Genomic DNA, 25,369 nt, shown 5'->3' with positions numbered 1-25,369 from the left:
GAGCCCAAGGTACATTTATTCCACATGATAACTGGTATTTCCATCGTAAATCAAGCTTCCAGCGTATGTACGACAATTATCTCCTTTTTAATAAGGGGAAAAAATTGTCTTATTTCCAATTAGGGGTGGAGAGGAGCTCAAGATAGATTTAAATTTGAATCCAAACCAGCAAAGGGTTCATAAGCTTATCCTGGATTGAGTCCTTTTTTTTTCCTCCTTGGAAAAATCCCGACCTCTGTTACGGTTCTAGATGTCAGTTGGATTCATTCTGTGCATTAATATATAAATTGGATTAACGTAGAAGTTTGCTAATCAAGTTTGGCAAGTTAGCACAAATTTGTTTCGGTGTTTCCAAGTGATCAGGATCTCGGTAGATCAAGTAGGAAATCTGCTCCAAGGTTGGACGTGATGGAATTTTGTCTTTTTTTTTTCTTTTCTATGTTACTATTTGGTAACAATTCTGTTACTATATGGTGAAATCGTAAACATGCACTTGGTTGCCCCGGAGATTGCACCAGTAATATCACTTTGGAACCAAATGCTTTTTACAGCTATATGTGTAATTTGACGCCATGGGAGATCGCGTTACACGCATGTCATGGAGTGATGTGTGTGTCGGCTGAGCTCTGTCCTAGATACATGAGTTTTCCCAAAATAGATTCCCTTGGTCAGAAAGTGTTACTTTTTTACCAATTCTTGGAGATGAGATTGTTGTTTTTTTATGTACCTCTTCTCTCATGCTCGTCCAGCCAATGGAGGCCTTAGGACTGCATGTCTCATTATCCTGAGATAACTTTACATAGCTGTTGGCCTTCAAGCCCCATATGAGCCATAATGATTACCAAGAGGGGTCTCAGTTTACCTATACATTTTTTTTTTTTGCCTCGTTGATAAAATTTCACCACTAATGGGGGCAGTCTGAACGTTTATGAAGCAAAGCCCCGACTAAATACATTATCTCTCTATGTTGCCTCTGCCAGACCCAATAGCTGGAATGAGTGTCTCGTGGAATTATTTTTATTGGTAACCTTCTCGTCATTTACAGAACGAAATGCTGACACGTTGAAAACCTATCCTGTTAATAGCTCTAAATCTGTCATTGTGTACTCAAGCCCATTCTCAAAATATCCAAGCTCTTTTATACCGTTGCTGCTTCTTCTTCTTTTTTTTTTTTTTTTACAAAACTCAGAATCAGAATAAATGAGAACAGATGTCGATGTGATTAATCCAAGGTGCTCCCAGAATGGGGGTAACTGGTCTTAACCCTGTGGGTGCTGGAAGACCTCGATCTACTCTCTGATAGAAGCAGCAGTAACTTCCGGATCAACATCCTCGAGAACTTGGAAAGTTAACTGAGCCCTGAGTCTTTAAGACGTTAGACCTTAACAGCCAATCGAGTTCCTCTAAGTAACTCATGGATTGATGTATCTAACTGCTACCAGATCGGCCCCGTTCGGCCCGTCTAGCCGACTCAAACCTTAGTCGTTGGTCTCGTCTTAGATTCAGGAGCCTTATGCCTATCTCTCACTGTGTTGACCTCTACCATGTCTTCTAGGATGTCGTACCCCTTATCTACTACCCTTTCAGTAAAGTAAACCTTCCTTATATTACCTCTTAGCATCTGATCCTCTAGATTATGACCGCTTGTTCAAACATTTCTCCTCCTTGAAATAATACAACTGGGATACTCAAATATTATCAAGTTACTAGGAGTCATCTCCATAATGTGAGAATTCCCCGATTTACCCTAATATTAATTTACCCCAACAAGTAACCCATGGGTCAAACACTGACAGTTCCAAGCTACGCGTGTAAGAAAATGTACAGTATGATGACCAGAGAATGCTATATCTTCCTTGTACTAATCTTTGTAATATTTGTCTATTCAATCTCCTTTTTTTGGTTTTAAATTCTTTTTTTCCATATCTTGATGACTTTTGCAGCCGCTCACTGACGCTGAACACTTTTTGAAAAGCAACTCTCTTTATTTTGCTACAATGTTATCCATTGCAGTCAATAGTAACATATTTAATAAAAATGCCAACGGCCCCTTAGAAAACCAAGGAAAGGTACTTTGGCAATCGCCAAATTTTGAGGATGATATGTATGACATCATCATGCCATATCTGTAAATATTACACTTGTTGGATTGACACTGTGCGGATTTTACTTCCCATAAAAAATAGAGGATTTTGTGGGTATCACAGGCAAAGTGTACGATACTGTGACAGATCATTAAAATGCGCAAAGGATTTCAGACTAAAATTTTCCAGACGCCCCAAATACCTGTTTTTAAATATATTGAAAGCTGAAAAAGAGAATTTATTTATAAGTATAATAATACTTTCCCCCCTTAGTTCATTTTTACAATTTAAATTGCCTTATAATTTACTAAATCTACATGAGCAATAATGATCAATTTTGTCAGCATCATTCACACCTTTTATTAATTTAACATAGTTGAATAAATGTGAATGTTCCGAGGAGTTGATTGGGAATAGAATTTAAAAGTGACAGTTAGATTATAGGGTGTTTAAAGAGAAAAAAATGGCTCTTTCAAAAGGTACCTAGTAATTTAATTCTTGTTTGAAATTATTATAATTTATTACGGCTTGTGGGTTCTAATGAATATCTACTATTAAGTGAAAGGGAGAAATGGAAACTAAGATTAGCAAATTCTAACTCCACTCCCACTAACAGCGAAGAATGAAATTGCATCGGAGGGAACGAGAGGCCAGAAACTCTGACGCCCAGCGCTCCTAACACGTTAACTGCAAGGTTCTGAAGTTCCTAAGCTATATATATATATATATATATATATATATATATACATACATTACCACTCAAAGGTTTGGTGTCACTCAATGTCACTTTATGGAAAACAAGGAAATTTCTGGCTGTAACATAATTGCAAAAGGGTTTTCTAACCATTAGTTAGCCTTTTATACTTAAACTTGGATCAGCGAATACAACGTGCCATTGGAACACAGGAGTGATGGGAGTGATAAAGGGCCATTGGAACACAGGAGTGATGGGAGTGTTAAAGGGCCATTGGAACACAGGAGTGACGGGAGTGATAAAGGGCCATTGGTACACAGGAGTGATGGGAGTGATAAAGGGCCATTGGAACACAGGAGTGATGGGAGTGATAAAGGGCCATTGGAACACGGGAGTGATAGGAGTGATAAAGGGCCATTGGAACACAGGAGTGATGGGAGTGATAAAGGGCCATTGGAACACAGGAGTGATAGGAGTGATAAAGGGCCATTGGAACACAGGAGTGATGGGAGTGATAAAGGGCCATTGGAACACAGGAGTGATGGGAGTGTTAAAGGGCCATTGGAACACGGGAGTGATGGGAGTGATAAAGGGCCATTGGAACACAGGAGTGATGGGAGTGACAAAGGGCCATTGGAACACAGGAGTGATGGGAGTGATAAAGAGCCATTGGAACACAGGAGTGATGGGAGTGATAAAGGGCCATTGGAACCCAGGAGTGATGGGAGTGTAACACAGCTACAATAGTCATTTACAACATTAACCTCGTCTGCGCTGGATTTCAGATCCATTTCATGTTATTTTAATGGACAAAATTTGCTTTTCTTTCAAAAACACGGACATTTCTAAGTGACCCCAAATGCTTGAATGGCAATATACATATATATATATATATACAGATGTATTCAGTAAACAGCAGGCTTTGACACTCTGGACTAATGCCCGACATCATTCCGGATGTAATGTTCCTGTCATATCTGGTCGTCAGTCACGCTTACGTCATCAGGCGGCCACCGGCCTTAAACTGCCGCGACCGCCTTGTGATTCCCAGTCTGGCCCCGGTAGAAACGTTTCCTGAGGATCCGTCGCATCATTTCTGGAGCTTTATGACAAATCTTTGCCCCTCCGGCTCTCTTTCCTTGTTTTTAACCTTTGAGATGTTTACATGTCCGAGAGAAACAATCCCGAGGAGCGTCGTCTATTACAGTTCAAAGATCTTGGTTGTTTATAGGAAGAATGAGATTTTTATGGACATTGGTTTTTTTTTAAACTATTTAAATAATATTCACCCTCTTTTAATGTATTTTCAAAATTATTTAAAACCCACAAAAGCAGAGAAAACCCCGCAGAATAGCGACTGTGGATCTTAAGCAGAAGTAGTCGGATCTGCAAAAAAAATTCTGTTCTATAATCTATCTTTAGTTCTGTTCCATAATTTATCAAACTTCCCATTTTTTGGGGAGATTCACCAGCGTTCAAGTCACTTCTGGAGAAGTTGGACGCTCGGCTTATCCATGAACGTACTTCATAGCAATGACCTTGTGGGTTAAAGTCGCATGGCACATTGGCACTCTCCAGCTGTACACATGGTATCCGTCGGGGTACGGTCGCGCACGGTCTCATCACCGCAGGCCCGGACATATGTTGAATTTTCTTTCTTTCTTTTGACATTAATCCCGTTCACCAGCTGTTCTGCCAGCTGCTTTCTCCAGATTTTTCATTTTTTTTTTTTATTTTTTTTTTGCTATTTAGTAGAGGGCACAGTGCGCCGATTCAAAACAATTGTATCCAGATCGTGGCCAAATTTCTGGGGATTCCCAGGATTTTTTTTTTTTTTTTAAAGTAAAATAATATTCCAATTTTTTTTTCTAATTTATCATATATTTTTTTTAATTTTAATTTAATATTGTGGGAATTTCTTCTCAAATCTCCCTGAAAATTCCTAAAAATAAAACCCCTCGTCTGTTTAAAGCATTTGGAACTTTTCCTGTTGGAAGGTAATTTCGTATCCATTCTTGCTTCTTGTAACACGTTCACGCTTTGTGTTTTTTTTTTTTTGTTGGCGGATATTTTTTCGTGCCTTAGAGTTCTGTAAAGCATTGTCCCGCTAATTGAGTTTGATCTGCCTGTTAAATACTGGTCATACTACAACGTACCCGGACGAGCGCTATGGATTTCTCACTTCATTCTCCAGATGATTTCTCCATGCGCATGATGTCAAACATCTGCACGGGGAGCCTACGGGGAGCTGGAAACGCATTAACTCGGCCAAGGCGGCCGCGGCGAACAATAGCGATCGGACATTCCTGCGAAGGAGAAGCAGCCGTTATCCCTTATCCGGCCGTGAGAACAATCGTAACAAACTCCGAATAATTCATTTCGCCGTGCTGTGTTTTTCTTGGCCCCGTACGTATCAAAATCAGATCCTATATCCGTGTTGTGATGTCATATGTTAGGGGAAGCGGGTAACAGTTGCACAGATTACACAGAACCTGTGCATACATAAAGATACATATGTGATGTATCTATATGATCAGATGTGATTTTTTTTTTTTTTAATAAAAATAAAATTAAGTGGTCGAAATCTCACCCGCGCAGGAAGTGGAAAGCGCATTATGACATCATAATATGAATACTTTGTTCATGTGTTCTCTAAAGCACGGGAGGCTCTTGTTTAATCTTCTGACTATAACGCCATTATTTACAGGTCTCAGCTGGATCATTTTATAAAAATAAATAAATCGAATCCTCTGCCTGACGCATTTTATCAGACCTTATATGCAAATAAGAGAAACAGCTCATAAGCATATGCGGTCCAATTGGTCACATATTAGTAAACGGGGGAGCTGGCGCATGTGTGAGGTTATTGGGTAACCAGCTGAAGTGATGAAGTCTTATTGCATTCTGATTTTGAATCGGCTGATAAAATATTAAAGAAACCTTAATTTATATTTTTAACACATTCCTCAAAAGTACTAAAGAGTGGATTTTGATGTTACCAAGTGTTTCATGTTTACTGATGATAAAAGAAAAAATATTTTGCCATGATTTTAATGTTTTAAAAATAATATACAATAAGTAATACATATTTATGATGATAATAATAATAATAATAATAAATAAAACAATCCAAAGAAGTTTTTTAAAAAAAACCCCAATAATATTATAGAATGTTATCATAGACATTTGCATTCAAAATATCTTATTATCTAATAAAAAAATAATAGGATTATTGTATATTATACAATATATCATATATTATGATTGGAAGATTTGATGGATTCTTCCTTAAAGCGTACAAAGGTTGCTACAATTAAAATTCCGCCTGTGTTACTATTTTGGATAAGATCAGCTGTACCAATCCACATGTACCCCCCCCCCCTTTTCATAAATGTATCTGTTCTATTTATAGGGCATCGTGTTTCCCTTCGGTGGCCACAGGGGAAAAAAAAAAATAAAAAAAAATAAATAAAAATAATTAAAAAAAAAAATAAGAATAAAAAAAAAAAAAAAATACCCTACAGGTGACTAATATAAGTTAGTTCACTAAGTGGAATAATGAATAGTATTAGGTGTCAATTAAACGAAGCTTTCCTAAGGTGCAGGTGCTACAGATAGCGGTGACACATTTCAAGTATCGACGCCACTTCACCCAGGCATATGAACAGCCCCATTTGCATATTAAAAAGCTGAAAATTATTTAACAGAAGCAAAAGTCTTTTAGAGATGATGGAGGTTATTAAAACTGTTGACAAGAAAGAAGGTAATTGCCTGAAAATGAGAGATGACATTCAGCTATACACAGGCTGCGTTGTTTTGTTGCATTGTGAAGCCGTGTCTAACCTATTACATTGGGATTGCTCCTATGCAATTAGGCACTTTTTGTCCTTTCTTCAATACGGCTGTGATTATGAGGGATTGGAGAACACTTGGCATATTGAATGTCTGTTGTTGTTATAACTTCATCACCAAATGACAAAACACATTTTCGTGTCCTGCGCTTTCTTTTGTACGTTTCGAGATTCCGTGATTATAATATTCAGAGGGAGACAATGCGTTTCGCGGCGGCTGGCAGGTCTGAACGCCCGTTCGAGAGGCATATATACGTGGGCGCTGCGCGTTTAAGGAGCGGAGGTGAATTGTGGAGAATTGGCGCGGCCCCCCCTGCGGAGAATGTGCCAGGGGTGGCCGGGGGCATAGGCGGTGTGGGTGGCTACCCGCAGCACGGAGGTGGCCACCATAAAAGGATCTCCTATGTCCGCCATCAAATCCGCGCAGGAGGGGGCAATGGCACCTAGATCTTAACCAGGGCAGTGCCACCAGCTTCCCCCTCCATGATGTCATATCCTGGCACTCCGACACATGGCGCCAGGTGGAAATACTATACGGCCCGGCCTTCATAGTATGAATGCGCCGGCTGGGGAAATCCTCTCTCTTTTACCCGACCTATTGAGCAGCGGCGCAACAGGAAGCCTGATCACCCAAGACTGCGATTGGCTCCCTGTTATGCTGCCCCCCCGGGACCCACCCCCTAGCCGCCCCCTGGGAGGGGATTGTATTGTATTTCATGGATTGTATGTAATGTAACCAAATTCTCAACCAAACAGCCATCACTACTAACAACCATCACTACGTTTTAACTCATTTCCCCGGGAACGCCCGACATAAATAACTAATAGATACATTTAGAAATCTGTAACATTTTGCAACTTTTCACCCTGAAATTAAATGTTTCCATATATTTTTTTTTACTTGTTTAGTGGATTTTTTTTTAACGTTTTCATAAAACGTTCATAAAAGAATCGCATCCCTTCTCTTTTTTTTTGTAGTTTTAGTGTCAATAATGCATATTTTGAATGTTTAGTGACTTAAATACTTTGTATCAAAAACTATATTTTATTATTTATTTATAATTAATTATTAAGTTAACATATATCGTGTTTATTATTTTATTCTGATTGAACCCACTTCGTGTTTATTTAGACTTTGAAGATTCCTCTAAATTCTCTTTTCCGACAAATATTTGCGATTGGAAAAATTCTCTCCTCGGCGCAGGAATTACCATTTTTAAGCCGCTAACTAATCTCTCACCTAGAACACTAGAACGCAGCAGGGTTATTTGAAAAATAAAGTTGTTCTAGGTGTAAGAGTTTTTTCCCCGCCCCAGAAATAAATCATTTTTTGGTAGTAAATGAATGCTTTCTAAAACAAATCTTGGTTTTACGTTGAAACGTTTGGCTTTTTTTACTAAAACCCCGTTAAAACGCAGCATGTGTTTCACTTTAGTATTTCTTTGGCTTCACGTATTTTGATTTACTGTTTTAAATGTATTAAGGGGTAATCCACACGGTTACCGGGTACCACCGCCTGGGCGAAGGATGCGGTTAAATGACTAAGTACGTGAAGCGCTTATATTTCCACACGTCTTAATACACTGTTTCATGTATATATTAACTAAAATCTTGGGTCTGTTGGTGCCGTGAGGAATGATCCTCTGCTATTTTAGGCTCTGCAGAGTCCAACTCTCAGTTTGCTCAGCCAATCGGGGCTATCGATCCAGTAATAGATTCTACATTTCTACATATTTTATAGAAAATCTGCCGGCCCCATTCGGCCCCCATCTAGTCGCCCGTTTCTCGTGCTGTAACGACTCAAACCTTAATCAGTCGTCGGTCTCGTCTTAGATTCAGGAGCCGTATGTCTATCCCATGCGTGTTTAATCCCCTCACTGTATTACCCTCTACCACCTCTGCTGGGAGGCTGTTCCACTTATCTACCACCAATACACAATCAATATAGAGAAAGTGGATATAGCTGTATTGGTCCAAGAGAAGAGTCTTTTGTTAAAGATTATAGGATTAAACATTTAACCTTTGAGAGCTCAGAGATTTTACCTCCAGATCAAATTAAATTATCTTTTTTTTTTAAATAAACCTAAAATCCTTGTGTCATCGTTGAATTTTATAGCCGGGGGTATTTTACGCGGCTGCTTAAAAACATGGCTTTCTGGAAAAAAGCGTATCGTTCCAGCAAAATAGGCCACAGAAGATCCCATTGACATTTATTATTAATTCATAGCTTCACTTGCGTCTGATGCTATTTTTTCCTCCCCAAAACATGAAAGTAACATTTTGAAACAGATCGCTCAATAAACGTGGGATCCGTATCGGGTATACCTATAATACATGTTCCGGGGTCGACAATAGTCGCTGTCCGTGTCCTACCTACCGCCTTATAAAACTGCTCCAGCCAATCACAAATTAGAATGTGTTAACCCTTTGAGCACCGAGACCTCGCCACTAAAAACAAAACCCCACAAAAGTTTTAATTCTCCCATCGATCCACAAATGGTTAATATAAACCAAGATAACCCATTATGTTCAGGATTAAAATTACGGGGCCCCTGATAATTCTTCCTCACCTTAAAAAAATGAAATACCCCCCCCCCAACTCTCTCTGGACCCTTAAATATCAATATAATTGAATTTAGCCTCAGATGTATCCCGAATGTCTTCAGCTCCTGAATGCGAGGGTTATGTACACGGCACTAATATATTTCTGCGCCGCTCGCCGCGGGGGAAATAGAATTTCACTAATGGTTTGCCGGCGGCTGTTGGGGTAACTTTTCTCTGCATTTCAATAGAGGGTATCGTGTGACGTGAAGAGCTTGGAAGTTAATAAAATCTAAGGGTTAATAAAATTTTAAGGGTGTTTTTAAAAAAAAAAAATGTTTTTCTACATTTTACTATTAATATTATTAATTAAAAAAATATATAAATAATATTAATTATAATAAATATATAATTATAATATATTAAAATTATTTCATGATTAATTACGATACACAGAAATGTAGATGGGCGTAAAGGGAAAAAACCATGTAAAGTATAAAAAAGTAACCATATTCCATTCCTAATACTCACTGGTGGTGGATAAGTGGAACAGCCTCCCAGCGGAAGTGGTAGAGGGTAATACAGTGAGGGTATTAAACATACATGGGATAGACATACGGCTCCTGAATGTAAGACGGGACCAACGACTGATTAATGTTTGGGTCTTTACAGTGGGAGAAACGGGCGGACTAGACGGGGGCCGGATGGGGCCGATCTGCCGGTGGGGTCTGGGTAAACCGGTTCTGTTTTGCGGTGAATCGGTGTTTTTCAGCCTCTCGGGAGCGCATTGTCTTTTAATCTATAACTAATGGGGATGTACTTTAGCACGCGGCGTGTAACGGCAGATCCCGACAGCTTGTTTAAAGAACATTTTATTGTTTGCTGTTTAAACTAAAGGTCGTAATTACCCCGGAATTATTGTACTCAGCTCTTTATAAACCAGTAGACACAAACCTAGGGGCAATTACGCCGTGTGTAGGAAGGCTGGTGTTGTTGATGGCAATACATCAGATTTTTGCTGGTTTAACTCTTCGGGCGCTCCGATGCCAAGAGCCAATTACATTCACCGGCACCTCGTCCAGCCAAAAAATTTTTACAACTGTGCCTGTGGTTAGTTGCGGTTTCTTTAACAGACGAACAAAGGTGTTCAGCGGCGCAATTGCAACGTAAACATGTTTTTCTATTTTTTTTTACAAGATCTGAACAGCATTTTTTTTTTATAATTTTTTTTTATTTTTTTGGATAAGGTTGCAAAGGAAAACGCGTCTGGATGAATGGCGTTTTATGAAGCAGGTTGGCACGCATCTGAATTAAATATTATTTGCGCTCTCTTTTTTTTTTCTCTCTCACATTGTGCGCATTGTGGGGATGGAAAGAAGGAGACGTGGGGGCGTTTTAATAAAGACGCGGAATCTCTGACGATCCGTGGAAAATAAGAGCTCTTAGAGATGAACCCTTTCAAAGCCAGGAGGGGGTAGGTAAAGCCGTGCATTGCCTTAAATAAACTATGCACGCTCTGGAAATGATTGGGTTAATCCGAATATTGCTTGGGTTATTATTTATTTATTTATTATTATTATTATTATTTATTTTTTTTAAAGGGGTAAAAATATATTGAAAAAAAAAATTGCAGGCGGTGGATATTTTGGTGTATTTGGTATATATTAGACGTTTCATTTATAGGGAATCGTCAGCCTTTGTCTTTTTTCTAGAATTGTACAGGTTTATGGTGTAGCTGCAGCAGAAATTTTAAGTAGAAGATATAATTTTTAGAGCTCATTTTTAATATGTTTCTGAACAGACCCTGACATATCATGTTTTTAGGAAAAAAAATACATTTTCTCTAATATTATTTAAAAAAACAACAGAAAATAAGAATGTTATTAAAAATAACTACCTTATATGTACCGGTAAATATCACCCAAAAAAGTCCTCTCATGGCCTTTTTGGACATCGATACCCAAGAAGCTGACATCTACCTATTATGATGCTACAATTTCCATGATACCCCAGCTTGGTGTACCCCAGTTAGGAGGCTGCTAGAGCATTATAGGAGTTGTAGTTTGGGGACTGATTGATTTAATATGTTTCTATAAATATAGAATTTAAAGGGTTAACTCTCTTAGCATTATTAACGCCATCCACTACATTTTTAACATTGCGCTAAGCACCACCGTGCGGACATTTGCGGTAAAATTCAGGACTCTACTCCCCCCGGCGCCCAAGCAGTTAAATCAAATAATGTCTATTTTCATTTTGTGGCGATTGCTTTATTTTGACTTACTGTGAAACTGAGATCCCCACCGCAGGAACAAGACCCTACGGCAGAGCCTGCTTTCTAGTGGGCAAAACCAAAAAGGAATTTGGGGCTTTTAGACATGTGTCTAGTTGTGTTTTTTTCCCCCCAAAAGAAAACATCTTAGTCAAGTTATAATATCTTTAACAATGCAGCCGACTCCAAACGCGTGGGGTCGCTTTTCATCAGTCACATAAAACCAAAGGGCGCGTAACGTCTACCGATCTCGATATAAAGCATGGCTTGTAAAATACGCACCCAGGGAAGAACTGAAACGTAACAAAATAGGGGTGTCGTTACTAAAAGCAGCTGATTTATATATTTTCTAGGTCAGGGATGACCAATGACACTCAGGAACGACCCTCGGAGTGACTAGAATGGTTTGTTCCATCATTGTCCAAGGAGATCCTTCTCAAAAGTTGTCCCTCATGTCCACTCTTAAGAAGTTGGGTTTTCTTGATAATAAAAAAAAAGGCTTCCTCCTTTTGGTCACCATCTTTACATCCATCGGTGGCAGCCAATTGGTGGACAGTTGTGGCTCCGTGAGAATGGTACGGTCCTGGGCAGAAGCCCCTCTTGCTCGATGGAGAAGGTGACCTTGAATGGTGGAGCACTCAAATTAAAGGTTTTTTGGGGTGTTTTGGGAGAAGACAGCATGAAGTAGGCCCTACACATTAAACTGTCCTGTCCATCAGCTTTAAACGCTGCTTCTGTCAGAGAAGCCGTAAAAATTTTTGAGGATTAGACAGAATGAATGGTTCAAAAATGGTATCGAGCATCATGGCCCTGAATTTCTTTATAGCGTTCAAGGTCAAAGACGCTCTGTAGCTTAAAGTCATCCTCAAAGCATGTGGCGAGTTCTTTTGAACCTAGCGTCGGAGTTCCAACCCTCGTCGAAAGACACTCTTGCTTTTGGAACGGTGTAGATTTGCTTTTGGAACGGTGTAGATTTGTGAACATTTCATCCTTAAGTGTTGGAATAAAAAATAATACATTATATTGTCATTTTATCCTGTCATTTGTAGCGAGCTGCAAACACATAATTACAGAGCGGATTGCCAGGAACGGAGTGCGTGCCGTACGTTGCGCCAACCTAATTGTGCGTGGAGTGAAAGCGCATATCCTGTGGTCGCGGCTGCCTCTGCTGGAACGGGGCGAGTCAATGTTACAGATCTGCTGAAATCTAAACAATGTATCTGTGGCTTAATGCAGTCTGGGCAACGCGTTTCACCTCTCTGTGCCACTCAAGAGCTTGAACGGCATAGAAACATAGTATCTGCCGGCAGATCGGCCCCCCTTCGCCTCTGGTCATCAGGCTTAGATAATAACCTTATAGAATAATTGTAAATCTTGTAAACTGTGAGTTAAAGGAAAAAATAAAGGGTTCTATTATTTTACCTAAAAACAATAATATTAGGTCCTTCCGTTACGATATTAAGTAGCGTTTGGAAGCCTCTTCTCTGCGCAGACGTCGGAGGTCTCCAGACCGTTATCCCAAACAGTTGCCGCATTCCGCGCTGGGCAAATGCCGGAGGATCGCGCGGCCGCCTCGCGCAGGATCTCTGTTGTTGTTTATATGTGCCTCCTGTACGGGGAAACCCGACCTTCCTATAAGTACAGCGCGAGGAACATCTCACGGACAATTCTCGGGCAGCAGACGACTATTTTAGGACAATTATTTCAAGCAAGCGTTATCGGCAGGTTCTGTCTGCTCTGTTTCCGGAACAATCGTTAAAAAGTAAAAGTAAATATTTGTTTTTCTTTTGTAAATATTTACATTCGTTTCGCTTCCGTTTCCGGAATCCTAAACTTTATGATGTCATAATGAATTACTCACAAGATTCTAAAGTTCTAACTTGTTTATTGTTTTGAATTTTTCGAAAGGGTAAATATACGCTTTTGCTACTTTGTATTTACAAACATGTAACAATTGTATCAAAGCTTTATGGCGTTAACCCCCGCGTGACCGCGACGCGACGGCTTGTGGAAAATATCCATTTTCACTCGCGAAGGCCGTGATATTTTCTTTTATGCTACTCGTTTTTCTTAAGTGCTTTCTTTATCTCAAGGAAATCTGGAGGACAGAATTCACGGGAGGCTTATAAAGAAGCCTGCCAAAGATTGAGCAGCAGAGCCAAAGGTGCTACCACGCCTCGCGCATGTATAAAAAAATCGCATCACCTCGCCGTAAAATTTAATTGACATCATTGTTTAAATAATTCACATTTTTATAGGTTCATCATGTCATGAAATGAGGTTTAACTCTCTGTATGATTCACGCGTAACCTACAGATGTTTCTAAAGAAGCGTCAGCAAAACGCTACGTAACGGTATTGAAAAAGATGAGTTTCTCAACAATCCAGATTATATCATACATTTTGGGGGACGAATATTTTTGTTAATAGGGTTGGGATAATGGGACTCTACTATTGGTCAGCCTATACCACTAGACTGCTTCCTATTGGCCGATGACATGACCATGTCCCATTGTCAGTGGCTGCCCATACTAGTCTTCCATTGACTGAATTCAGTGAGACTCCATTAATTAGTTGGCTGCAGAATACATATTTTAAAATGTATTTTGGGCAGCTTGGCCAAAATGCCCCAGGAGTATAATCACATGATAAGGAAGATACCCCTTTCTTATGGCTCATGGTATTCAATGTTAAACCTTTTTCTTTTTGTGAAATGTCATTACCATCTACCACTTCTGCTGGGAGGCTGTTCGGCTTATCCATCACCCTCTCTATATACAGGAGCCGTATGTCTATCCCATGCATGTTTAATCCCCTCACTGTATTACCCTCTACCACTTCTGCTGAGAGGCTCAGTAAGGTAAATCAACAAATAATAATTATGATCGGCTCTAATATCACAGCATTTAAGATCTTTCCAACCAAAGACTTTAAGCTTTTCCTAATGTTTTCCCCATCTAGTTTTTTCCTTTCTCTTCCCCAAATCTCCTCTTATTTATTGGCATAAACAGACCTTCATGTTTAGGTTGAACTAATATTTGCAGAAATCCCTTCCGCACGTCCTCAAGCAAATGAGGCAAATATTAACCATGCGCCCACAGTATTGTGTATGTATAAATATTTAATTAACTTTTCAAATTGTCTAATTAGAATAAATTGCCATTTAATAAGTTATGGTGAGTTATTTAAATAGCAAATGACAGAGAGTATCGGATGGTAAATCTGTATCAGTTATGTTGTATTATTAATGACTTACATGTGACTTTTGGCTTAATATGAAGAAGAAAAAAAAAAAGAAATCTTTTGGTGACAATCAAATGTATGTGTCGCTAAGAGCTGGAACGCTGTAACGTTGGGTAGAAGAGGCATTTTTTATGAATATATTACAAAGTGGTCATTAGGGTTTAACCCCAGTCTCAGGGTTTTGGGGTAAACGTGTAGATTCTCAGGATTTGTACCCCAATGTCAGGTCTCAGGGTGAATGAGTAAATAATTAGGGTTTTTACCCCAATGTCAGGTCTCAGGGTGAATGGGTAAATTCTAAGGGTTTTTACCCCAGTGTCAGGTCTCAGGATGAATAGGTAGCTGTCTCAGGGTTTTTACCCCTCTTTCTACAGTCTCTGGGTGAAGGGGCACATATTGGGGGTCACACAGTCTGGAGCTAACTCTACGTATTCTCTTCCGATTTAATGATATCTGAGCATCACGATTGGTGCTTTTTCTCCCTGCTATAACACAGCTGGAATCCCTGCTTGAATACTGGTGACTTCATTCTGAGCTTCTTTCTCTCCCAACAAGTCGTTGTTTCCATAAGGGCCATTATTGTCACCATATTGGCTGCCACTATTGGCGAGTCACTACAACAGGATCTATGTAGGGAGCTAATAAAGGGTTAATATTTGTAAAAGTCTTAGGGTCACCTATGCTTCTCAGTCTGTCCAGAAAAGGGAAATGAAACATTTCATGCCAAAATCTTAACATTTGACCTCGAAGGGCCAGTCCCTACAACTCAACTACAAATTCTCTATCTAGTGGACGAACCGCATACGGTACTTAGTGCCGTAAAACTGTTACGATTATTTGATGTATATACGTATATGTAACGATACCAAAGCCCCTGCGCAGAACTCACTGCTACATCCATCACAGAGTATGGTTTACGGCATCTTCCAAGTCAATAAAAAGGGTTATTGTGTATTTTATACGACTATAAAAGTCTACAGAATCAGCCGCGCTCCCCTCCGGCACAAAGACCCCAAAAGCAATGTGTGTTACAAAGAAGGGGGCGTTATTGGGTTAAATCGTTGGTCGTATCCGGCAGCCATAACCTACTTGCTACTTTGTTTCCTTGCGATACGTTTAGGAAACCAACGTTCCGATTTTCTTTCTGATTCTAACTTCGCTTACGATTTCTAAGCAACGTGTCCTGTAAATACACAAATAGTTCACTGATTAAAGTTAACGCGCACGAGGCTCGCATCATTATTGTCATTGATACGGTGGATATAAATATCTCTCCTCGTACAGCGGCTGTTTATTACGGCTTGAAAAGTCAAAGCTGATTTTGCATAATAATATTTGACATTTTGGGCTTTGAAGATCGTCTTGTGATCCACATTACGGTTTTCATTCATGTACGCCTCCAATATACCAATATATATGTGTGTATAGATGTACGTGTGCATATGTGTGTGTGTATGTATATGTGTGTATGTGCATATGTGTGTATGTGTGTGTGGATATATGTGTATGTGTGTGTATGTATGTGTGTATGTGCACATGTGTGTATAGATGTATATGTATGTGTGCATATGTGTGTATGTGTGTATATATGTATGTGTGTGTGCGCAGAGAAATATTTGTGCGTATGTGTGTGTATATATGTATGTGTGTATAGATGTATGTGTGCATATGTATGTGTGTGTGTGCATATGTGTATATGTATGTGTGTGTATATGTGTATATGTATGTGTGTGTGTGTATATGTGTATATGTATGTGTGTGTGTGTGTATATATGTGTATATGTATGTGTGTGTATATGTGTATATGTATGTGTGTGTGTGTGTATATATGTGTATATGTATGTGTGTGTGTGTGTATATATGTGTATATGTATGTGTGTGTGTGTATATATGTGTATATGTATGTGTGTGTGTGTATATATGTGTATATGTATGTGTGTGTATATGTGTATATGTATGTGTGTGTGTGTGTATATATGTGTATATGTATGTGTGTGTGTGTGTATATATGTGTATATGTATGTGTGTGTATATGTGTATATGTATGTGTGTGTGTGTGTATATATGTGTATATGTATGTGTGTGTGTGTGTATATATGTGTATATGTATGTGTGTGTGTATGTATATTTAAAAAAAAAAACAAGAGAAATTTTAAATTCTACCAGAATTCTAAATGTGTAACCATTAATATTTAAAAAAAATAATTATTATTTATTGGTAAAAATGAAAAGTTTTGGCCTCGTGTCTTTCAAAAACTGCTTTCAGATACAACTTTATTGTGAAAATGTAAAACTATAAGTAAAAATATTTGCTGCTCATCTATTTTCAAAGTAATGTAAAATGTATTTTTTTTCCACAAGTAGTGACCATAACGCTTCACAGTATATTTTTAGATGAACGCAAGAAGAGGCGCCATTAATTAATATATAATGGCCCATAAACCATGGGGTGTGTTTAATATTTAAATAATAATTTGTACAAGAATACAGAGATTCATTATAATTACAGTTTATTAATAATCAAGCCATAAAAAAAATTTACATTTTTGATTAAAAAACCCAAAGCATTTAGGGTGTGAATAACGGGCTTTTTTTCGTGTTTCTTTCCGTAAATGTTCTTATCTCAGAGAAAAAAGTTGTAGCGACCTTTTGGTTTTTGCAGGTACCGAGCGAGCGCAGGTTTTGTAATAAAGCTGGATTGCATTAGGTTCCGGAATGTTGGTGATAATCTCTCCCCGTTCCCTGCTTATCATTTACTCCAGCAATGCATTGGATTCCAGCCATTCCAGCAAACGAACCTTAATTATTCTCCACTCCATGCGCAGGGTCTGAAGACAAACTTTGCATCTAATATCTACCCCTTTCCTACCCCTTACAAGATCAAGGAATTACATCCTCTAGGCTTCGGCCCATTTAAATGGGACCTAATAAATATTTTATAATATTTTATTATTATTATTTTATTATTATTTATTTATTTATTTTTTTTTTACATTTTATTTCAGCTTAATACCGGGTTTAATTTAAGTGATTAAATTTCTTTACCATCCCCTTTTTACACGGATAAAAATGTATAAAACAGTCTTAATCTTAACAGTTCTTGATCCATTAAATGTAGGGTCAAATTTACTCTCTAGCTGGCCGAGCCACAAGGAGTTAATATATTTCTAAAAAAGTAAAACAAATATTACAAATATATTAATTTATAAATACCTTTATGAAGGTATACTTACTACATATAATTTTTTTTAATTTTTCCTAAGAATATATATAAAAGTAAATATTATTATTTTTTTTTTTTTTAGCATAGGTAACATTGTTATTGGAATTAACAGCAAAAACTATGCAAAAAGATGCCCAAAGTCAATGTTTTGCAACTATTTTGTCACTTAAATTGGTCTGATAGAAGAATGTTGAAGCCTTGCACACTAGATGATGATGATATCCCTTTTCAGGACAAATTATTGTGTTGTATTGGCTAATTGGTGGTTATAGGAAAAATCCTCTGTTTTCGGGCCAAAGCCCATAAAAGTAACATATTCCTCTAATTGTTAAAATTACATTCTTTGTGGGTTTTTTTTATTGCATAACAAGTATTTTGATACCCTCCACAACAACTTACAGCTTCTTAATTTCTCTTCGCTCGCTGAAAGATATAATTACTAAATAAATTGCCTTTTCTGTTGAAATATTACCCAAAAACATTTCCAAGCTGTGTTGTCTTTCAAGTGAAACTTTGTGCAAATGTGTTGCAATTAAAGTCTACTTAGTCATTCCACGGTTGCAAATATGGCCTGCGTTTGGGCAAAAATTTCATTAAGACGCCGCTGGTCAGGGCGTCACAAAATAACGTTTATCGTTCAGGGGCAAGAGACTGATTTTGAGAAATTTTTCTGAATTTTGTAGAATTTTTGTTTGCTAGATTTCGTCTCGGGGATTAATTTTTACATGCATTGAATAACAATCCTCCAATCAATAGGAATGGAGAAAAATGAGCTAAAACGTGATACATTGTATCCCGTTTAGTGAATCAACGCTAATACATATCTGGAAACCAATTGATGTTTCTTCTACATTCTTCATCATTTCTTATTTTCTCCTATAGATTTTGTTTTTCTTGTTTTGATTTTGTATCAAAGTTTTTTTTTTTTCTTTTTGAATTTCTTAAAGATTCTATGCGTTTAACCCAAATGCCCCTTACTTTGTCTGAAACAAGCTCATGGCTATTGCGTAACTCGGCAATTGGACGCGGACTCTAAAAAGCAAAAAAATAAACCTTGCTCTTCCACAAACCTGGAGTATCCCAACAGGAATGTAGGAAATTGATTAATTTTGTATTAAAAAATGTTTCAAAATTCCATGTGCCAAAGCTTAACATAGCACATAGTTGTAGAAAGATTTACTAAGAGGGAAGACGATGAAGAGATTGGTTACATGGAGCTTCGGTGGGATGTGAAAAATCACAGTGTTTGTGAGATCCATCCTTATCCATTATTGGCTGAAAGGTACATCTGGTGAATACAATCCATTTAAAACATCTTTACATAGTAGACAGAAAAATATAACTTTTTACATTTGTTATAACGCTGATTTTTTATTCTAGATTCTACCTAGATCTTCATTTGCCCCCCAAAATATTGTTTGCTTGATGGTTACATTAAATGACTGCATTTAAATAATAATAATAAAAAAACATAATCGATGCCTTCAATTATTCATGTTTTTTTGTTGTTGTTTGTTTTAACAGATTCTTCTTGTGTAGAAAAACTGCTTTCAAAAGACTGGAAAGAAAAAATGGAACGATTAAACACAAGTGAACTTCTGGGTGAGATTAAAGGTAAATACTATTTTTTGGCGATTACCACCCCACCCAAGGTTCCGATGGATCGTAAATTGTAGTCCCCCCCCCCCGTCTACCCTGCGGTTCTATTCCACTGTATGATGTGACTTAGAGTGCTTTGTTACTAAAAGTATGATCCGCGGCCCGTTGTTTAAATTAATTAAACGCAGGAGAGAGTGTTTTGTGCTGTTTCGCTTTAGGGTGGAAGCGCCGGACATGCGCTTTTCGGAGTGAAACTTATAGACCTATATAAGGAACGCCAAGAATCTTTATATCAACTGGGGGGGCGGGGGTAGAATAATCCTCGGCGGGGTTATATGCGGGGGACACGAGTTACCTGTGGTCAGTGCGAGATCGATAGGGATGATACAGTGAAGACTATCACATGCCCCCCAAATATTTTATATGGTAAAGGCAGGGGCACTTTTTTAGGGGTGGGGCTAGAAGTGTGACTGGGGGCGTGGCTCCGCCTAGACTGTTTATGTGGCTTTGTGCACTATTGCCGGGTATTTGTGTAGCTGAGTGGGGTAATTAGAAGAAGAATAATGGGGTTTTATTTACCCCGTTTAATTTATAAAGCCGTCTCCTGCTGTTTCTATACACATTATCGGGGCTTTTAGGGCTGTAGAACCCTGCGATACCCTCATACCCTGCAAACCTTCTGACCTCCTAGAAAAGAGATGCATCAGGGGGGAGAGAGGGGCATTAGTGGAGGAAAGAGGGGCACAAGGGAGGAGAACTGGCTCAGGGTAGGAAAAGGGGTGTCCGAAGTGGTAAGAAGAGCATTGGAGAGGAGAGAGGGGCACAGGGGCTTTGAATAGTGGGGTTAGAGAAGGGAAAAGGGGCACAGGGGTGGAAAGAGGGGCCTCAAGGGTAGCTAGGGGCGCAAAGATTGAGGCCCAGAGATGGACTACATGTGTTTGGTCAAAGTGTGTTATAAACACAGGGCCAATGATGATTTCCTAAAGGCTGCTTTGTGGTTACACCGTTACAAGTATCAGCCTTTTAATAATCAGGACTCTATATGTATCTCAAAGCTTTTTGCGTCTTCTTGTAAACAATTTTTTTTCTTTCTTTTGAAGTCTGTTTCCTATTTGTTAGAGCAATTACACAAAAATCAGCTCGGTGATGGCGGAGCGAAGTGCGTTTTTCAATTAAATTTCTAACAGGAATTGCAAGCTTGCAAAACCCAACTAAGATTGAAAGTTGTATTATAATCAACGTTGGAACTTTAGAAAGCAATAAAACTAAACATTGTCACATTATGGCGATGCACGCATATTAATTTTAAATATAGTCCTATGGAATATAGTTTAGTTTATATCTGTATGGCAAATTTATCTCTTGTCATCATAGATACCAGAGTAATTGTGAACAACAGAGATTAGAAAGTGTAACATTAGCCGTAACATTTTTGTAAGAGAACTTCCTGAGTACTTCCTTAGAAGGCAGGAAGTGAGGGGTGCAAAGGGAAACTTCTTCCCCCCTACCTTACTTAAACTCACATATTTAAGATTAAAATGAGTAATTCCTTGATGCAATTTCTTTCACTTTAAGTATAATAAACAACTAATATTTTTATATGAATATTGTAAACAATTTAAATTAATAGATTATTTAATTTAAATATACTTAAGTATTCTGTATATATATATATATATATATATATATATATATATATATATATATATATACACAATTTTTATAGTAGGGAGTTCTACAAAGGAGACACCATAGTATAAATAAATACTATGGTGTGTACTAATATATATATATATAATTCCCTTCCATTAAAAAATAACAATTAGATGGCTAAATAACGTTAAATTCTAACCACGTTATGATAAAAATATATATATTTTTATTGAACTTAAGCAGCTTAAAACAATTCTAACGTCATCCTTCAACACTCATATCTGAATTTATCTTTTTTCTAAAAAAAAATGTTAAAATGTGATATTGTACGTAGCAGGAAAAAAAAAAAAGAGTGAGTGTCAGTATCATTTGAGGCGAGTCTGTGAATCGAGCTCCTTGATACATGGATTTAAAATGTAATTTGGAGACTGTACTGAGCCCTTTGACTTTGATGCAGCTGTCTTGTTTCACTCCTGCTTAAAGAGTTTTTTTGTACTGAAAATTAGCATGCAAATTAGCTGCATCTGCAATTAGCACAAGAAATAATGTAGTCACCAGCATTGTGGATCATTTCCGTCTGCCATAAACACTTCTGCATGCAAATTCAGCCGGCTGCCATATTTGCGAATGTTTTTATTTCTTATTAATGTGAGAGAAACATTAAGAGGATTAACCTTTTTTTTTTCCTTTTTAGAGGTTTGCAGTCTAATGCCATCTATTTCAATTTTGCATTAAACATTTTATATTTCACACTTCAATTATCTAGAAAACCATCTTATTTGTGTAAATGCAGTTTTTGAACCCTTTGAAAGAAAAAATTAGAAAAAAAAACCCTTTACGCAGAATCACGTAAGCATAATATGGACAATGACAAGCATTTTATGTAGATCTTTTAAAAAAACTATTTAAAATCTGAAAATATCCTTAAAAATATGCAATAAATTCATGAATTTGTCTACTATACTAGCTTGAAATCTTCTGACTGTTGGATAAGATCCAGTAACTTCTGATTTGGAAAAAAAATTTACGGGAAAGCAATCTTTTTCGGAAGCAGATTTGATGGAGATCTTAGGAAAAATTACCTAAAAAAGATCATAAATCACCAGAAAGCAAAATTAAAATCAGTACAGATTTTAGTGTTGTTGCTATCACACTTTGTAAAGCGAAGTTATTAACATTGGTTGGTTTGGTAGTTTTTTAAAAATATTTATTGAATTTAGTGAATTTAGTGGATAGACAATGAGTAATTCTGTTATTTGAATAATTTTGCTAGCTTTATGTTTTATATACAAATAAAGTAAAAATGTGAATTCACTCAATACAGTTACTATTTTCTGGTAGTCGAGCATTTGGTTATTCGACAGCCGCATCCTTAGAAAAGCTTCTATTTCCCAAATATATATATTTTTATGATCAATACATGAATTAGAAATGTAGAAACCAGACCATTGGTGATAAGCAAGAAAATAATTGTGTAAATATGACCAATTTCCTCATTTTTTGTCGTGGTGTCCCTGTTGTCACATTGTAAGCCTCTGTTGACCTTAGTTTCACGAAGGGAAGTAGACATTATTTTTGTCGGTATGTTCTTATACCCTTTTCTTTCATCGGTTCCTCATAGAACGCTAAAAAAAACAATTAACGGAAATGTCACCAAAGCTCTAGTTTGGTACTTTATATGCTGGAAACTTCTAATGGACCAAAAATTATAAGTTAGGATTGAGCACAAGCTTTCAAAACCTTAGAATTGTCTTCTTTAGAAGATTAGCTTCCAGGATATATATTTGAGTTGGTGATGACCCAACATAATTGTCTTCTGGATATAGCTTAGACCTTTCAAAAGACCTTTCAAAAACCCTATAGATCTTCTTAAAGAAAAAAAAAAGAGGGATTTAAGAAATATATATTACAGCTTTGAGAAGGAATTACTTGGTCAATGCTGAAGTAGAATGAAATTTAAAAGCGCTGTCCCTCCTACGCTGCCGAATTAAACACTTTTGTAACTAAATGTAGCAATAGAAACGCCATTCCTCGTTCCGATGAACGTCCAAAGCCTTCTCCGAAATAATTCTTTACTCATGCAAAATTATGAAGGGGTCATAGTGTTTAATTGTCACGTGACACAAAAACGGAGACCCTGGTAGGTTGTTGCCGTAGAAACGGAAAAACGATTCTTAGAGGTTTGTGTTGTTTTATTGATTAAAAAGAGAAAAAAAAAAGAATAAAATAACAAATAAAATGATGTGCTTAGGTTGTTAGAGAACTTAAAAAAGTGTCCTCCTCACCTGTTGTCTCTGTCAAATTGTTATGTCACATACTACTTGTTATGTCCTGTCCATCAATTGTACCACGCTACGGAATTTGATGGCGCTATATAAAACAATAAATAATAATAATATTAATAATAGATAAAGGCAGGACTACATCTCAGGAACCCCTAGGCACAAAAAGCGAATCCACCAATGCTGTAAACGTGTGTTTTTTAATCAGCTTCTGATCGATTCTTTTCTTACCTTACTCTCGCAGGGTACACATTTAGTAGATGGATCCCTAAATGGATCCTTGCCCCTAATGGGCTCTCTGGACGCTCTAAATAGTGGTGTTCCCTAAAGATCTGTTCCATATTTTTAAACTCCTTCACCTTGAACGAGAAATAGGGTAAAACCCAGAAGAATGTATGTATACACATGTTACCTAGATAAACAATCATAATCTTAACATTTTACCCCAAAAATCGTAAGTGTAATTTTTTTTGATTCATCGGCCTAAAATAAAGAGTATCAGAGATGTTAGAACCACTAAGGCAGGATTTATTTTTGTTCTCCAACCACATACATAAAGATATATGACCCGTAAATGTATTTACCCGCGGTCTAGGTCGTAAAATAGAAATATAGACCATTATATACTTTCAATTAATCAATTATATAAGTTAAAAAAAATGATATTCGATCTGTGTGTGTTGGCTGTTCCGTTTTCATAAGGTTCGAGGCAGTTTTTGAGTTATAGTTTTTCTGTGCTAAAATACTTTTTATTGCCATTTTTTTGAGGATTTTCATATTTGGTATTCAACACGGAATTAAAAATATACTGAATTTCTGATTAAATATTAAATATTAAAAATACTAATTTAATGTCTAAATAAAATGCTAAAAGAAAAAATAAGATAGAGAGGAAATGCACAAAATATATCTATAAGCGCCGCACGTTCCTAAATACAGAGAGGATATTAAAAAATAAATCCACCAGTTAAAAGGATAATGGTTTGAAGAATTCCTGTGTATTCGCTTTTTTGGGTGACATGGGGAATGACTGATCTTCCATATCTTGTATTGACAGTTAAAGCTACATTTGTATCTCTGGGTCCAAGTTTCTGGAATCCGGTAGAAACTATCATCTTGTTTGGTCATCTTGGTCTTTGTCATCTTTGGTGGAGGACAAATGATTGAACTTGGTCCTTGGGAATCTTAAATGACACTTATAGTTAGAAGTATTACCTGGTCAGGTGTCCACGTGCCACCATCATGTCAATCTAGAATGTATAATATATTATACTATTTATTTATATTTAGAATTCCGATGTGTGAAGATCTTTGTCGTAAATTTCTATGTATATGTATCCAACACGGCCAGATGATCAGGTCTGTCTTCTCTTCATGTTCTCTGAAGTATTCCCTCCTTTGTCATTCACATCCCTGGTCTCTATATCATCCTTTTTTATCTACGTGGAGATCTCTGGTTATTTTCTGTCTCCCCTTTTTTTTCCGCTTTGACTTTTACCGCTCTATCTCTCAAGTTATTGTTCCTACCCCAGTCTCTCTCCACCCTTCTTCCCCCAACATGGCTCCCGAGCCATATCTTACTTCCCTATCTTTCCGGGCACTGGAATGGGTCTAGTTCCCAGGGAACGTCTCTTGATCGGTGCTTCTTTGTGTTCTGTGGTCATACTGGGGTATGACATCATCAACAGACCAAACAAGCCCTTTGTGAGAGTCTTCCTCGAGAGGTTTGTGTTCACAGACCTTGAAAGATGTTGGGAAACTGGGATATAAGACTCGATGAGTTGGTGGGAATGTGCCCCAATACAAGACATCATGCAACCGTAGAGTTTGGCCATAGAACTGACAATCCTTAGCCTGCTGTTGGTTGAGTTTTAGAATTTGTCAGGCTATCTAAAACTACCCAGTAACGTCATCGCGGGTCCTGTGAG

At 37.6% G+C, this 25,369-nt stretch overlaps 1 protein-coding gene across 3 annotated transcripts in view; it reads left to right on the top strand.

Moving 5' to 3' along the window:
• LOC149276533 (transcription factor Sox-6) overlaps positions 1-25,369 on the top strand; it is a 134,119-nt gene that overhangs the window by 16,991 nt on the left and 91,759 nt on the right. For all 3 annotated transcript variants that reach the window (XM_089503525.1, XM_089503524.1, XM_089503523.1), the window contains exon 3: positions 19,432-19,521. In XM_089503525.1, coding sequence (XP_089359651.1) covers positions 19,432-19,521 — 90 coding nt within the window. The remainder of the gene's footprint in view (positions 1-19,431; positions 19,522-25,369) is intronic.

Source organism: Sceloporus occidentalis, unplaced genomic scaffold (assembly GCF_023333645.1).
Source record: "Sceloporus occidentalis isolate IW3139 unplaced genomic scaffold, rSceOcc1.0.p SCAF_235, whole genome shotgun sequence".
In the NCBI taxonomy this organism is placed as follows: Eukaryota; Metazoa; Chordata; class Lepidosauria; order Squamata; family Phrynosomatidae; genus Sceloporus; species Sceloporus occidentalis.
The sequence above is the reverse complement of the archived record's forward strand: the minus strand, read 5'-3'. Positions and strand labels throughout refer to the sequence as shown.